Source organism: Panthera onca, chromosome A2, assembly GCF_046562875.1.
Source record: "Panthera onca isolate mPanOnc1 chromosome A2, mPanOnc1 haplotype 2, whole genome shotgun sequence".
Taxonomy (NCBI): Eukaryota; Metazoa; Chordata; class Mammalia; order Carnivora; family Felidae; genus Panthera; species Panthera onca.
Window position 1 is genome coordinate 25,502,846 of NC_138340.1, and position 15,330 is coordinate 25,518,175.

At 39.0% G+C, this 15,330-nt stretch overlaps 1 protein-coding gene across 2 annotated transcripts in view; it reads right to left on the bottom strand.

Moving 5' to 3' along the window:
- The window catches only part of DNAH12 (dynein axonemal heavy chain 12), a 211,253-nt gene that overhangs the window by 49,547 nt on the left and 146,376 nt on the right, over positions 1-15,330 (bottom strand). For both annotated transcript variants that reach the window (XM_081794954.1, XM_081794955.1), the window contains 3 exons: positions 3,587-3,801; positions 2,660-2,852; positions 643-835 (listed from right to left, as the gene is read on the bottom strand). In XM_081794954.1, the coding sequence (XP_081651080.1) occupies positions 643-835; positions 2,660-2,852; positions 3,587-3,801 (601 nt within the window). The remainder of the gene's footprint in view (positions 1-642; positions 836-2,659; positions 2,853-3,586; positions 3,802-15,330) is intronic.

Here is a 15,330-nt window from a genome sequence, read left to right on the forward strand (position 1 = left end):
CAGTCAGGAAGTAGAGATAGAACTGGGCCGAGGATAAGCCAAATCAATTCTTCCCCCAGAGAATTAGAATTTTAAGAGCCTCAGAAGCTGAAGTCAAGTGGTACTGGGCATTAGTGCTAATAAAAGGTAATGGAACCAAAGCCGGTTTCTACAGGCAAGACAAATGTTTGAAGGAACAGATGTAAAGTGTTACCAGAGAAATTGGTTTTAAGATGGAGAGGCACATATGAGGACTACACAGTCTTAGAGAGGGGCAGACAAAGAGCATAGAAACTTTCCATTTATTCTTGAGGCCGGTATGTACTTCTGTAATTGGGGAAATAAAATGCTCCCTTGTATCTTTTTTTTTTTTTTTTTTCAATTTGAGCATAGTTGACACACAATGTTACATTAGTTTCAGGTATAAATATAGTGACTGGACAAGTTGATACATTATGCTATGTTCACCACAAGTATAGCTACCATCTGTCAGTATACAATACCATTACAATGTTTTTGACTATATTCCTTATGCTGTCCTTGTATCTTTTTTATTTGAGCTAATTTGAGTGTGCTTCTGTTCCTTGCAAACAAACTTTCTCCAGAGTTATACTGGGAGAAAATTGAAAAAGAGTCAAAAGGTTGCTAGGACTCTTTTTTCACCTGCTGTTTCTTTGTTATCTCATTGGACATCATTTTAGCAGAGTCTAAGACTTTAATTGCACTTTCATCTTCTAAAATGTTGCCTTCTGAAGATGATAATGTTTCTAAAATTTTCTTCTCTATATCTTTTAGCTGTTTCTTATTAGCTGCAGACTGAAGAATAAGGGCATTTCGTTCCTCTTCTAATTCTGGTCTAAAAAGATAGAAACATTTAGTCTAAACTTGCAGTATTTTATCAAGTTCATATCTAAATACTAGGTATCACAATTTTGTAGACAGTTAAATAATTTTGTAGAAATGTAACACAAACTAAGATATATAACACAAACTTTATCCTAAGGAAAAAGGTTATTTCCATACAAATGATAGTTTGAGAAACATGAGCAAAAAATGATCATTAAATTCATATGTGAAATGTGGCAATAACTTAATAAGTCTAAGAATGCGCTATGTTTATCCATATGGCTTAGATAGTTTTGTGAGGATAAGAACTGGAGAAGAAACACAACAGAAAACTTCTTATCTATTCGTTGGCTTTTTCATATTCAGTGTTACTTTCATTATCTCTTCCGCAAGAGCAGAATCAGAAAAGATGACTCATCATACAATTGTCTCTTCAGGTAAAAGACAAAACTGGCACTTAACATCTTTACAAATATAGTATAAGACCTCAAAATATCATAATTCACCATGTTCAGGAATATGTTAGGACATGGTTCTGTCTTGGATACTATACAAGTGGGATTCAAATATTGGAAGTAACAAAAGTAACACACGATTACATAATTTCCCTTATAATTTGGTTTCATAAAATAGAGTGCTTGACAATGCTATGTGAAGCTCCAAGTGGAATCAAAGATTTCTTTCAGGAAGCAATCCTTTACTAGTAGCCCTATCAGGTATTTTAATATCTTTTTCTCATTTAAAACATAACACATGCTACTAATGGAAAAATACATAACGTATAAAAAAATAATTAAAATTATCCACAATCTTACCACCCTTAGAGATGACCACTGTTAACATTCTGGCATATTCCCTCCCAAGTGGACAGATATATATACATATAATTCATGCATTAACTTTTTTTTTAACAAAATATTACCCATACCATGTATAGTTTTGTATCCTGTTTTTTCATTCTTATCTAAGTATTTCATCACTCATTCTTATTTCACTATTTCACTATACAACTCAACTATTTCATTATTTCATTAACATCCTATATTTAAGTCTTTCAACACATTTCTGATTTTGTCCACAGCATATGTTCTTAGGGATGAACTCTTTGGCTCAAACAATCAGATACAAGTCTGAAGTCATGGCATGTCTCCTGAATCCTACTACCCATACTAGGAGCCCAATATAACATGGTTGGCTTATGACTTACTTGTTACAGAATGGCTATTTTAGTTTATTTTTTATGTTTGTTTTTATTTTTTGAGAGAGGGTGAGCGCATGCAAGCGCGGGATGGGGAGAAGGAAGGGGAGGGAGAGAATCCCAAGCACAGGGTACAATATCACGATCATGAGATCGTGACCTGAGCTGAAATAAGAGGTGGATGCTCAACTGAATGAGCCACCCAGGTACCCCCAGAACAGCTATTTTAAAGGATTACATACTTATTTTATAACAATACATAAAATTCGACAAGGTTTTGGAATAATCACATAACAAAAGTATTAATGACCTACAAATATTCCTCTTTAGGCCATCTGGAAGCATATAAGGAAATGTATACACTTCACTCATATGAGGACTTTAAGATACAAAACAGATGAACATAAGGGAATGGAAGCAAAAATAATATAAAAACAGGGAGGGGGACAAAACATAAGAGACTCTTAAATATGGAGAACAAACAGAGGGTTGCTGGAGGGGTTGTGGGAGGGGGGATGGGCTAAATGGGTAAAGGGCATTAAGGAATCTACTCCTGAAATCATTGTTGCACTATATGCTAACTAACTTGGATGTAAATTTTAAAAAATAAAGAAAATTAAAAAAAAAAATACACACCTCTCCTTTGCAACAACAATACCTAGTAACTGATCTTCAAGTCCTTCCGGAGTTATCATGAAATTGAGCAAAGACACCTTTGTAGCCAGTTCTGGCATAAAGTGTGGATTTCTCAGTTTTGTGGTGATATAAAACTTGAAATCAAAGGAATACTCAATAATGACCTCACCAAGTCTGATGCAGTCAATGCCACCTATATTTCAGAAAGCAAACACATGATAAGTAAGCCACAGTTGTATAGCTCCTCCATGTTAAGGCCATTCCTGAGATAAGTAACGGGTCTTAAAGTAATATAAAATAGAGGTGTGACAAAAGTCATGGACACACAGGCAAATAAGCAATTATACAGCAGGACTCATTCATTCTGGAGGGGTCTAAGACATTTTCTGTCGTTGTCATGGAGCCTTCTAAATCAAAATTCCTTTTGATCTTACCTCCTCTATAAATTTTCAATCATGAGTCCAAGATTATTTATATATTACTAAAGCTCTTAAAAATACTAGAGTTTGGCAGAGATAAAAATTTTTATAAGCAGAAAGATGTAAGGTTGGCACTATCTACCCAAAGTCAACTCTGGTCCACATTAACCATTACTATTCATACTAATGGACTTTCTGAGCTCCACGGTCACAAGATAAAGTAATTTCAGGCTGGCTTCAACTTCTTTATATTCTCTACTGAACAACCATCTAGATAACAGTGGTTAACATAATGAACAGAGGGCAAGATATTTATTTTAGAATATCTGACCAAAATTCATTCCTGATACTTGTTTCAAATTTCCTTTCACACATAACAATGACCCAGAAGTTTGAGTTATTAACATTATTCTTAAATTTATGTAGTGGCTTTCTTGCCTCAAAGATATGTCTTAAAGATAATCCAACCATCTTTCAGTGCTACCAGCTAATATTAATGAACTTCTACCTTGCTTAAAAGTTTGTCTAAGTAGTAAAGGCTCCAAAGATGGGTCCAGTTCTTCACCAACATTTTCTAATAGAAGTGGAGTTCCAAACTGAATACAATTTTCCAGTGTTCTCATATAGTCCGAATCAGATAACTTAATAATGCTAAGCTGATTTTCTTTTTCAGAGTTTTTGATCCACTTATTGGCTTGACCCTGAGGGTCAATCATTAAAGGCCTAGAATATAATAAGAAAAATTCTGAGGGAAATAAATAGATGTTGGTATTTCTTTAAAATTATGTAATTTAAATAATAAACATCACCATCAATCTGTATCAATGCAAAGTGTTTACGTACATTATCAGGATTTATCTTCACGAGAGTCCTATGAGAAAAAAGTAAACACTTTCTTATACTATACACAAAAATAAATTCAAAATGGATGAAAGACCTAAATGTGACACAAAACCACCCTAGAGGAGAGCAATAACCTCTTTGACATTGGCTGTCACTACTTCTTACTAGATATGTCTCTTGAGGCAAGGGAAACAAAAGCAAAAATAAACTATTGGGACTTCATCAAGACAAGATGCTTCTGCACAGAAAAGGAAACAATCAATAAAATGAAAAGGCAACTGACAGAATGGAAGACTATGTTTGCAAATGACATATCTGATAAAGAGTCTCCAAAATCTATAAAGAACTTATCAAACTCAACACCCAAAAATATCTAGCTAAAAAATGGGCAGGGGCACCTAGGTGGCTCACTGGGTTAAGCATCTGCCTCTTGATTTCAGCTCAGGTCATGATTTCATGTTTCATGGGTTCAAGCACCATGTCAGGTTCTGTGCTGATAGTGCAAAGCCTGCTTGGGATTCTCTGCCCCTCTCTCTCTGCCCCTCCCCTGCTCATGCATGCATATGCGCTGTGTGTGTGTGTGTGTGTGTGTGTGTGTGTACATAAATGGTAGAAGACATGAATAGATTTTCCCAAAGAAGACATAAAAATGGCTAGCACACACATGAAAAGGCGCTCAACACCACTCAACATCCGGGAAATACAAATCAAAACCATAATGAAGAGAACCTGGGTGGCTCAGTCGGTTAAGCATCCAGCTCTTGATTTTGGCTCAGGTCATGATCTCCTGGTTGTGAGATCAAGCACCACATTGGGCTCCACGCTGGGTGTGGAGCCTGCTTAAGATTCTCTCTCTCCCCCTTCCTCTGCCCCTCCCCTGCTCATGTACATTCTATCTCTCTCTCTCTCTCAAAAAAAAAAAAAAAAAAACTGCAATGAGGTATCACCTCATACCAGTTAGAATGTCTAAAATTAACAACACAGGAAATAAGAGGTGTTGGGGATAATGTGCAATTTTTGTCATTTATCTTTGAAATGAAGAAAGTCCGTCTCAGGGAGTACTTTGTCCAAGGTTCCAAAATTAGTTCCAAGTCAGAAGTAGAATCTTGTGAACCTGTAAGCTGTGCTCTTTCAAATATAATGCATGGTCTTCATGGTAATTTTAATAAATGACATCTATTAACATAATATGAAACATAAACCTATTTATTTGATAAAAACTTAAAATGGGAGCTACCAGCCTATAATGGATTCCCTCAGGTTATGAGTAGAACCAAAAACTAAGTTTCCAAATTTTGTCTGGTATGTACTTGAGACCTATTTAGTAAATTTTTCTATGCCATTATGGTAAAGGTTTTGTGATCAATAACAAACAATTCATGGTTTCAGATATTTAAAAAATAATGTGCTTTCCTCTTTTTCTATGATGATATTGACTGTCCCAGGTTCCTTTTATATTCAGTACAGTGCATGAAATCATTCCCACTGTTGGTGGGAATGCAAACTGGTACAGCCACTCTGGAAAACAGTATGGAGATATCTCAAAAAGTTAAAAATAGAACTACCCTATGATCCAGTAATGGTACTACTATGTATTTACCCAAAGGATATAAAAATACTGATTTGAAGGGGCACATGTATCCCCATGTTTATAGCAGCATTACTAACAATAGCCAAATTATGGAAAGAGCCCAGAGAGGTCAGAGGGAAGATGGTGGCATAGGAGGATGCTGGGCTCACCGCGCGTCCTGCTGATCACTTAGATTCCACCTACACCTGCCTAAATAACCCAGAAAACCACCAGAGGATTAGCAGAACGGAGTCTCCAGAGCCAAGCGCAGACGAGAGGCCCACGGAAGAGGGTAGGAAGGGCGGCAAGGCGGTGCGCGCTCCATGGACTGGCGGGAGGGAGCCGGGGTGGAGGGGCGGCTCGCTGGCCAAGCAGAGCCCCCGAGTCTGGCTGGCAAAAGCGGAGGGGCCTGACGGACTGTGTTCCGACAGCAAGCGCGACTTAGCGTCTGGGAGGTCATAAGTTAACAGCTCTGCTCAGAAAGTGGGAAGGCTGGAGGACAAAGGGAGGGAGAGCTGCTGAGCCCCCGGACGACAGAGCTCAGCTTGGCGGGGAACAAAGGCGCTCGCCAGCGCCATCTCCCCCGCCCATCCCCCAGCCAAAATCGCAAAGGGAACCAGTTCCTGCCAGGGAACTTGCTCGCTCCGCGCAAACACCCAACTCTGTGCTTCTGCGGAGCCAAACCTCCGGCAGCGGATCTGACTCCCTCCCGCTGCCACAGGGCCCCTCCTGAAGTGGATCACCTAAGGAGAAGCGAGCTAAGCCTGCCCCTCCTGCCCCCGTGCACCTTGCCTACCCACCCCAGCTAATACGCCAGATCCCCAGCACCACAAGCCTGGCAGTGTGCAAGTAGCCCAGACGGGCCACGCCACCCCACAGTGAATCCCGCCCCTAGGAGAGGGGAAGAGAAGGCACACACCAGTCTGACTGTGGCCCCAGCGGTGGGCTGGGGGCTGATATCAGGTCGGACTGCGGCCCCGCCCACCAACTCCAGTTAAACACCACAGCACAGGGGAAGTGCCCTGCAGGTCCTCACCATTCCAGGGACTATCCAAAATGACCAAACGGAAGAATTCCCCTCAGAAGAATCTCCAGGAAATAACAACAGCTAATGAACTGATCAAAAAGGATTTAAATAATATAACAAAAAGTGAATTTAGAATAATAGTCATAAAATTAATCGCTGGGCTTGAAAACAGTATAGAGGACAGCAGAGAATCTCTTGCCACAGAGATCAAGGGACTAAGGAACAGTCACAAGGAGCTGAAAAGCGCTTTAAATGAAATGCAAAACAAAATGGAAATGACGACGGCTCGGATTGAAGAGGCAGAGGAGAGAATAAGTGAACTAGAAGATAAAGTTATGGAAAAAGAGCAAGCTGAGAGAAAGAGAGATAAAAAAATCCAGGAGTATGAGGGGAAAATTAGAGAACTAAGTGATACACTAAAAAGAAATAATATACGCATAATTGGTATCCCAGAGGAGGAAGAGAGAGGGAAAGGTGCTGAAGGGGTACTTGAAGAAATTATAGCTGAGAACTTCCCTGAACTGGGGAAGGAAAAAGGCATTGAAATCCAAGAGGCACAGAGAACTCCCTTCAGACGTAACTTGAATCGATCTTCTGCACGACATATCATAGTGAAACTGGCAAAATACAAGGATGAAGAGAAAATTCTGAAAGCAGCAAAGGATAAACGTGCCCTCACATATAAAGGGAGACCTATAAGACTTGTGACTGATCTCTCTTTTGAAACTTGGCAGGGCAGAAAGGATTGGCACGATATCTTCAGTGTGCTAAACAGAAAAAATATGCAGCCGAGAATCCTTTATCCAGCAAGTCTGTCATTTAGAATAGAAGGAGAGATAAAGGTCTTCCCAAACAAACAAAAACTGAAGGAATTTGTCACCACGAAACCAGCCCTACAAGAGATCCTAAGGGGGATCCTGTGAGACAAAGTACCAGAGACATCACTACAAGCATAAAACATACAGACATCACAATGACTCTAAACCCGTATCTTTCTATAATAACACTGAATGTAAATGGATTAAATGCGCCAACCAAAAGACACAGGGTATCAGAATGGATAAAAAAACAAGACCCAACTATTTGCTGTCTACAAGAGACTCATTTGAGATCTGAGGACACCTTTAGATTGAGAGTGAGGGGATGGAGAACTATTTATCATGCTCCTGGAAGCCAAAAGAAAGCTGGAGTAGCCATACTTATATCAGACAAACTAGACTTTAAATTAAAGGCTGTAACAAGAGATGAAGAAGGGCATTATATAATAATTACAGGGTCTATCCACCAGGAAGAGCTAACTATTATAAATGTCTATGCGCCGAATACCGTTGCCCCCAAATATATAAAACAATTACTCATAAACATAAGCAACCTCATTGATAAGAATGTGGTCATTGCAGGGGACTTTAACACCCCACTTACAGAAATGGATAGATCATCTAGACACACGGTCAATAAAGAAACAAGGGCCCTGAATGATACATTGGATCAGATGGACTTGACAGATATATTTAGAACTCTGCATCCCAAAGCAACAGAATATACTTTCTTCTCGAGTGCACATGGAACATTCTCCAAGATAGATCATATACTGGGTCACAAAACAGCCCTCCATAAGTTTACAAGAATTGAAATTATACCATGCATACTTTCAGACCACAATGCTATGAAGCTTGAAATCAACCACAGGAAAAAGTCTGGAAAACCTCCAAAAGCATGGAGGTTAAAGAACACCCTACTAACGAATGAGTGGGTCAACCAGGCAATTAGAGAAGAAATTAAAAAATATATGGAAACAAACGAAAATGAAAATACAACAATCCAAACGCTTTGGGACGCAGCAAAGGCAGTCCTGAGAGGAAAATACATTGCAATCCAGGCCTATCTCAAGAAACAAGAAAAATCCCAAATACAAAATCTAACAGCACACCTAAAGGAAATAGAAGCAGAAGAGCAAAGGCAGCCTAAACCCAGCAGAAGAAGAGAAATAATAAAGATCAGAGCAGAAATAAACAATATAGAATCTAAAAAAACTGTAGAGCAGATCAACGAAACCAAGAGCTGGTTTTTTGAAAAAATAAACAAAATTGACAAACCTCTAGCCAGGCTTCTCAAAAAGAAAAGGGAGATGACCCAAATAGATAAAATCATGAATGAAAATGGAATTATTACAACCAATCCCTCAGAGATACAAACAATTATCAGGGAATACTATGAAAAATTATATGCCAACAAATTGGACAACCTGGAAGAAATGGACAAATTCCTAAACACCCACACTCTTCCAAAACTCAATCAGGAGGAAATAGAAAGCTTGAACAGACCCATAACCAGCGAAGAAATTGAATCGGTTATCAAAAATCTCCCAAAAAATAAGAGTCCAGGACCAGATGGCTTCCCAGGGGAGTTCTACCAGACGTTTAAAGCAGAGATAATACCTATCCTTCTCAAGCTATTCCAAGAAATAGAAAGGGAAGGAAAACTTCCAGACTCATTCTATGAAGCCAGTATTACTTTGATTCCTAAACCAGACAGAGACCCAGTAAAAAAAGAGAACTACAGGCCAATATCCCTGATGAATATGGATGCAAAAATTCTCAATAAGATACCAGCAAATCGAATTCAACAGCATATAAAAAGAATTATTCACCATGATCAAGTGGGATTCATTCCTGGGATGCAGGGCTGGTTCAACATTCGCAAATCAATCAACGTGATACATCACATTAACAAAAAAAAAGAGAAGAACCATATGATCCTGTCAATCGATGCAGAAAAGGCCTTTGACAAAATCCAGCACCCTTTCGTAATAAAAACCCTTGAGAAAGTCGGGATAGAAGGAACATACTTAAAGATCATAAAAGCCATTTATGAAAAGCCCACAGCTAACATCATCCTCAACGGGGAAAAACTGAGAGCTTTTTCCCTGAGATCAGGAACACGACAGGGATGCCCACTCTCACCGCTGTTGTTTAACATAGTGCTGGAAGTTCTAGCATCAGCAATCAGACAACAAAAGGAAATCAAAGGCATCAAAATTGGCAAAGATGAAGTCAAGCTTTCGCTTTTTGCAGATGACATGATATTATACATGGAAAATCCGACAGACTGCACCAAAAGTCTGCTAGAACTGATACATGAATTCAGCAAAGTTGCAGGATACAAAATCAATGTACAGAAATCAGTTGCATTCTTATACACTAACAATGAAGCAACAGAAAGACAAATAAAGAAACTGATCCCATTCACAATTGCACCAAGAAGCATAAAATACCTAGGAATAAATCTAACCAAAGATGTACAAGATCTGTATGCTGAAAACTATAGAAAGCTTATGAAGGTAATTGAAGAAGATATAAAGAAATGGAAAGACATTCCCTGCTCATGGATTGGAAGAATAAATATTGTCAAAATGTCAATACTACCCAAAGCTATCTACACATTCAATGCAATCCCAATCAAAATTGCACCAGCATTCTTCTCGAAACTAGAACAAGCAATCCTAAAATTCATATGGAACCACAAAAGGCCCCGAATAGCGAAAGTAATTTGGAAGAGGAAGACCAAAGCAGGAGGCATCACAATCCCAGACTTTAGCCTCTACTACAAAGCTGTCATCATCAAGACAGCATGGTATTGGCATAAAAACAGACACATAGACCAATGGAATAGAATAGAAACCCCAGAACTAGACCCACAAACGTATGGCCAACTCATCTTTGACAAAGCAGGAAAGAACATTCAATGCAAAAAAGACAGTCTCTTTAACAAATGGTGCTGGGAGAACTGGACAGCAACATGCAGAAGGTTGAAACTAGACCACTTTCTCACACCATTCACAAAAATAAACTCAAAACGGATAAAGGACCTGAATGTGAGACAGGAAACCATCAAAACCTTAGAGGAGAAAGCAGGAAAAGACCTCTCTGACCTCAGCCGTAGCAATCTCTTACTCGGCACATCCCCAAAGGCAAGGGAATTAAAAGCAAAAGTGAATTACTGGGACCTTATGAAGATAAAAAGCTTCTGCACAGCAAAGGAAACAACCAACAAAACTAAAAGGCAACCAACGGAATGGGAAAAGATATTTGCAAATGACATATCGGACAAAGGGCTAGTATCCAAAATCTATAAAGAGCTCACCAAACTCCACACCCGAAAAAAAAAATAACCCAGTGAAGAAATGGGCAGAAAACATGAATAGACACTTCTCTAAAGAAGACATCCGGATGGCCAACAGGCACATGAAAAGATGTTCAACGTTGCTCCTTATCAGGGAAATACAAATCAAAACCACACTCAGATGTCACCTCACGCCAGTCAGAGTGGCCAAAATGAACAAATCAGGAGACTATAGATGCTGGAGAGGATGCAGAGAAACGGGAACCCTCTTGCACTGTTGGTGGGAATGCAAATTGGTGCAGCCGCTCTGGAAAGCAGTGTGGAGGTTCCTCAGAATAAAAATAGACCTACCCTATGACCCAGCAATAGCACTGCTAGGAATTTATCCAAGGGATACGGGAGTACTGATGCATAGGGGCACTTGTACCCCAATGTTTATAGCAGCACTCTCAACAATAGCCAAATTATGGAAAGAGCCTAAATGTCCATCAACTGATGAATGGATAAAGAAATTGTGGTTTATATACACAATGGAATACTACGTGGCAATGAGAAAAAATGAAATATGGCCTTTTGTAGCAACGTGGATGGATCTGGAGAGTGTGATGCTAAGTGAAATAAGCCATACAGAGAAAGACAGATACCATATGGTTTCCCTCTTATGTGGATCCTGAGAAACGTAACAGAAACCCATGGGGGAGGGGAAGGAAAAAAAAAAAAAAGAGGTTAGAGTGGGAGAGAGCCAAAGCATAAGAGACTGTTAAAAACTGAGAACAAACTGAGGGTTGATGGGGTGTGGGAGGGAGGGCAGGGTGGGAGGGAAGGTAGGGTGGGTGATGGGTATTGAGGAGGGCACCTTTTGGGATGAGCACTGGGTGTTGTATGGAAACCAATTTGACAGTAAATTTCATATATTAAAAAAATAAAAAATAAATAAAAAAAATAAAAATAAAAATAAAAAGAAAGAAAGAGCCCAAATGTCCATTGACTCATGAATGGATAAAGAAGATGTGGAATACTACTCAGCCATCAAAAAGAATGAAATCTTGCCATTTGCAATGACATGGATAGAGTTAGAGTATATTATGCTAAGCAAAATAAGTCAGAGAAAGACAAATACTATATGATTTCACTCATAAGTGGAATTTAAGAAAAAAAACAGATGGGGGAAAACAAAGAGAGACAAACCAAGAAACAGATTCTTAACTATAGAAAACGAACTGAGGGTTACTGGAGGGGAGCTGAGTGGAGGGTTAAATAGGTGATGAGGATTAAGGAGGGCATTTGTTGTGATGAGCATTAGGTGTTGTATGTAAGTAAGGAATCGCCAAATCCTATACCTGAAACTAATATTACACTGTATGTTAACTAACTGAATTTAAATAAAAACTTGAAAAAGAAAAAAAAAGACAGAACAATCCAATTATTAGCTGACTGGTTGTTTTCATTCCCAGCTCAAATTGTGCTGAAATCCTATTAAAAATACAAAAAGGTCCAGATACTAGTTAAAATTTACTTTTGCTATCACAGCAAATAGTGGAAAAGTGTTCTGGAAACGAGAAAGTTATTTTGCATACAACTGCTTAAAAATTTTTTTTATGTTTACTTATTTTTAAGAGCAAGAGAGAGCATGAGGAGAGGGGCAGAGAGAGGGGAGGGGCAGAGAGAGGGGAGGGGCAGAGAGAGGGGAGAGGCAGAGAGAGGGGAGGGGCAAGTGAGGGGGGAAACACAGAATCTGAAGCAGGCTCCAAGCTCTGAGCTGTCAGCACAGAGCCGACACGGGGCTCGAACTCACAGAATGTGCGATCATGACCTGAGCCAAAGTTGGACGCTTAACCAACTGAGCCACCCAGGCACCCCAGCATACAACTGCTTAAAAATGGACTAGATGCTCTTAGTACTTTTCAAGGTCCTGTTTGAAGGAATTGGTTTTCATTTTTATATATCCTTATCATTGGAAAAATATAGTATTGTTGACTCCCTTTCAATAAGTAACAATTTTTATAAATTAACACTTAATACTAATCAACGTTTTTGTTAATACATAAATTAATGTTCTTGGTAATACAGTAGAGATTGTTGTTTATTATAAAAGAAATCCGGGGTGGGGCGCCTGGGTGGCTCAGTCGGTTGGGCGGCCGACTTCGGCTCAGGTCATGATCTCACGGTCCGTGAGTTCGAGCCCCGCGTCAGGCTCGGTGCTGACAGCTCAGAGCCTGGAGCCTGTTTCAGATTCTGTGTCTCCCTCTCTCTGACCCTCCCCCGTTCATGCTTTGTCTCTCTCTGTCTCAAAATAAATAAACGTTAAAAAAAAAAAATTAAAAAAAAAAAAAGAAATCCGGGGTGCCTGCGTTGCTCAGTTGGCTAAGCGTCTGACTTAGGCTCAGGTCAGTATCTCATATTCTGTGAGTTCGAGCCCAGCATTGGGCTCTGTGCTGACAGCTCAGAGCCTGGAGCCTGCTTTGGATTCTGTGTCTCCCTCTCTCTTTGCCCCTCCCCTGCTCATGCTCTGTCTCAAAAATAAACAAACATTTAAAAAGTTTTTTAAAAAACACCAGGAATCCAATTCCAACTTAATACACTCTTATGTATTACATACATAAGTGGAAAACTGAGCTGTATCCAGAGAGACAAGACCTTGCCATAGCATTTGTATTTCAAGCATACCTTACTGTAGGTATGACAGTATGCTAGCCTACATTTGAGATCTTTGGGCAGTCTGAATTAAAAAGCATTATCCATCTATGCTTCTGACAGAGGAAGTAATTTGGGGCAAATAAAAGCATTGCTGTTAAGTAGCCAGAACGATGTGTTAATAAAGCAGCAAAGTATTTTCACTGTGGTTAAAAAGTAAGCAAAGTCAGATTTTGAGGTATAGACACTAAAATGAGGAATTTGAAGATGATAATTAGTTTTAAAAATTAATATTTATTGAATACTTATTTGTACTGCGCACTTTCTCACAACATTTCTATGAGGTAGGAGTTATTATTATCCCCATTTACAGGAGGGGCACCTAAGGCATTGAGAGGTCAAGTAAGTTACCAAAATCTCAAGACAGAAAGTGACAGGGGAAAATTTGAATTCGCCTATCCCGACACTGGAATCTGTACTGCTGTGACCACTGCACAGTATTATAAACAGATAAACCTCTAGAAATCATGAACAAGCACAATAAGGATTAATTATAAACCATAGTTCTCACTGAGTGAGTGGCTAAATAATAAAAAAAAAATCCTCCTGCTACCTAGTACTGGTAGATAAAATAGGGCATTTGAAAAATACATAGGTGACATACATACATAATACATAAACATACACAGGGAAAAACACAGAAACACAGGCAAAACTGAATTCCAGAATAATATGTATGGGAGCTGAAATGACAGCTAGCCTTGGGGAGACTGTCAGTTCTAATAAACAAGGGGGTCCTTGAGTCCATATATGGCAGGAAGCTAGAACCGAGACCCATGTATTAAGCTTAAACCCATAAAAGGCTTAGTGAAATCACAGAAAAAAATCTATGCATAAGGAGACAGGAAGGTAGTGTTTTTAGTCCAGTTTTACCTCCAGCTGGGAAAAAGTCCCCTGAGAATCTGTAACCATTGGTCTATATTTCATGCCAGAATTCAGCTGTCATAGGAAGGAGGGACAGAAAGGTGAAAAAGTCCTACCCTTGAAGGCCCACATGAACAAGGATTTTCTAAGACCGAGTAAGAATCAAAATTACAGAGAACTCCCACTTTGCCCCATAACAACCCAACATGGTACACAAAAGAACAGCAATCCACCTCCAGGGAAAAAGCAAAAATGGAGAGGCACACATTCTGTGCCATGGGCATTCACAAACAGATGAAAGCTGAAGACAAAACTAACACAGATTAAAAACACTCCAGAACTCTAACCCTCATTCTAAGCATCGACCCATGGCTAGATTAATTTAAAGTTTTTGGTCTTCTGAACTTTATCTGAGCAACAAAACCCAAACCCAGCGCATCTCATGATTAGGCTGACTCAAATCTCTGTACTAATGTCATGGTAGAAAAAGAGGAATGCTCATCTCCAGTAGTTAATACTGTTTAGCTCAGTCCCCATTGTTAGACCCATGATATCTGGCATTCAAGCAAATATTATGAGATACTTAAATAAGCAGGTAAAAAAATGTCTAAACATTCTCAGGAGACAAAGAAATTAACAGAAACAGACTCACAGAGGACATAAATGTTGGAAATATTAGACAAGAAATTTAACAATAACTGTGATTAAAATGTAAAAGAGTTACTGGAAAAGGTGGATAACAAGCCTAAAGAGAAGATCTTCATCAGAGAGATGAAATTATAAGAAAGAGTTAAATGGAAACACTAGAAATAAACAAATATGATGTCAAATCTAAATATTTTCTTTCATGGGCTGTATGTAGTGACTCAGCAGAACCAGACAGTTTTATAGAAGTTACCTAGACTGAAACTCAAAAAGAAAAGAGGGGCTAAAACCAAAACAGAGCATCCAATAGCTTTGGGACAATATCAAAAAGACTTACAAACATAAGCAATCCCAGAGATAAGAGAGAGAGAAAATGAAATAGATCTGAGAAACTCAGAGAACTTCAGAAAGAATACCAAGATGAACTCTCTCTCTCTCTCTTTCTCTCTCGATGCAGGAAAAAAGCCTCTGTGGCCACTTATATTGG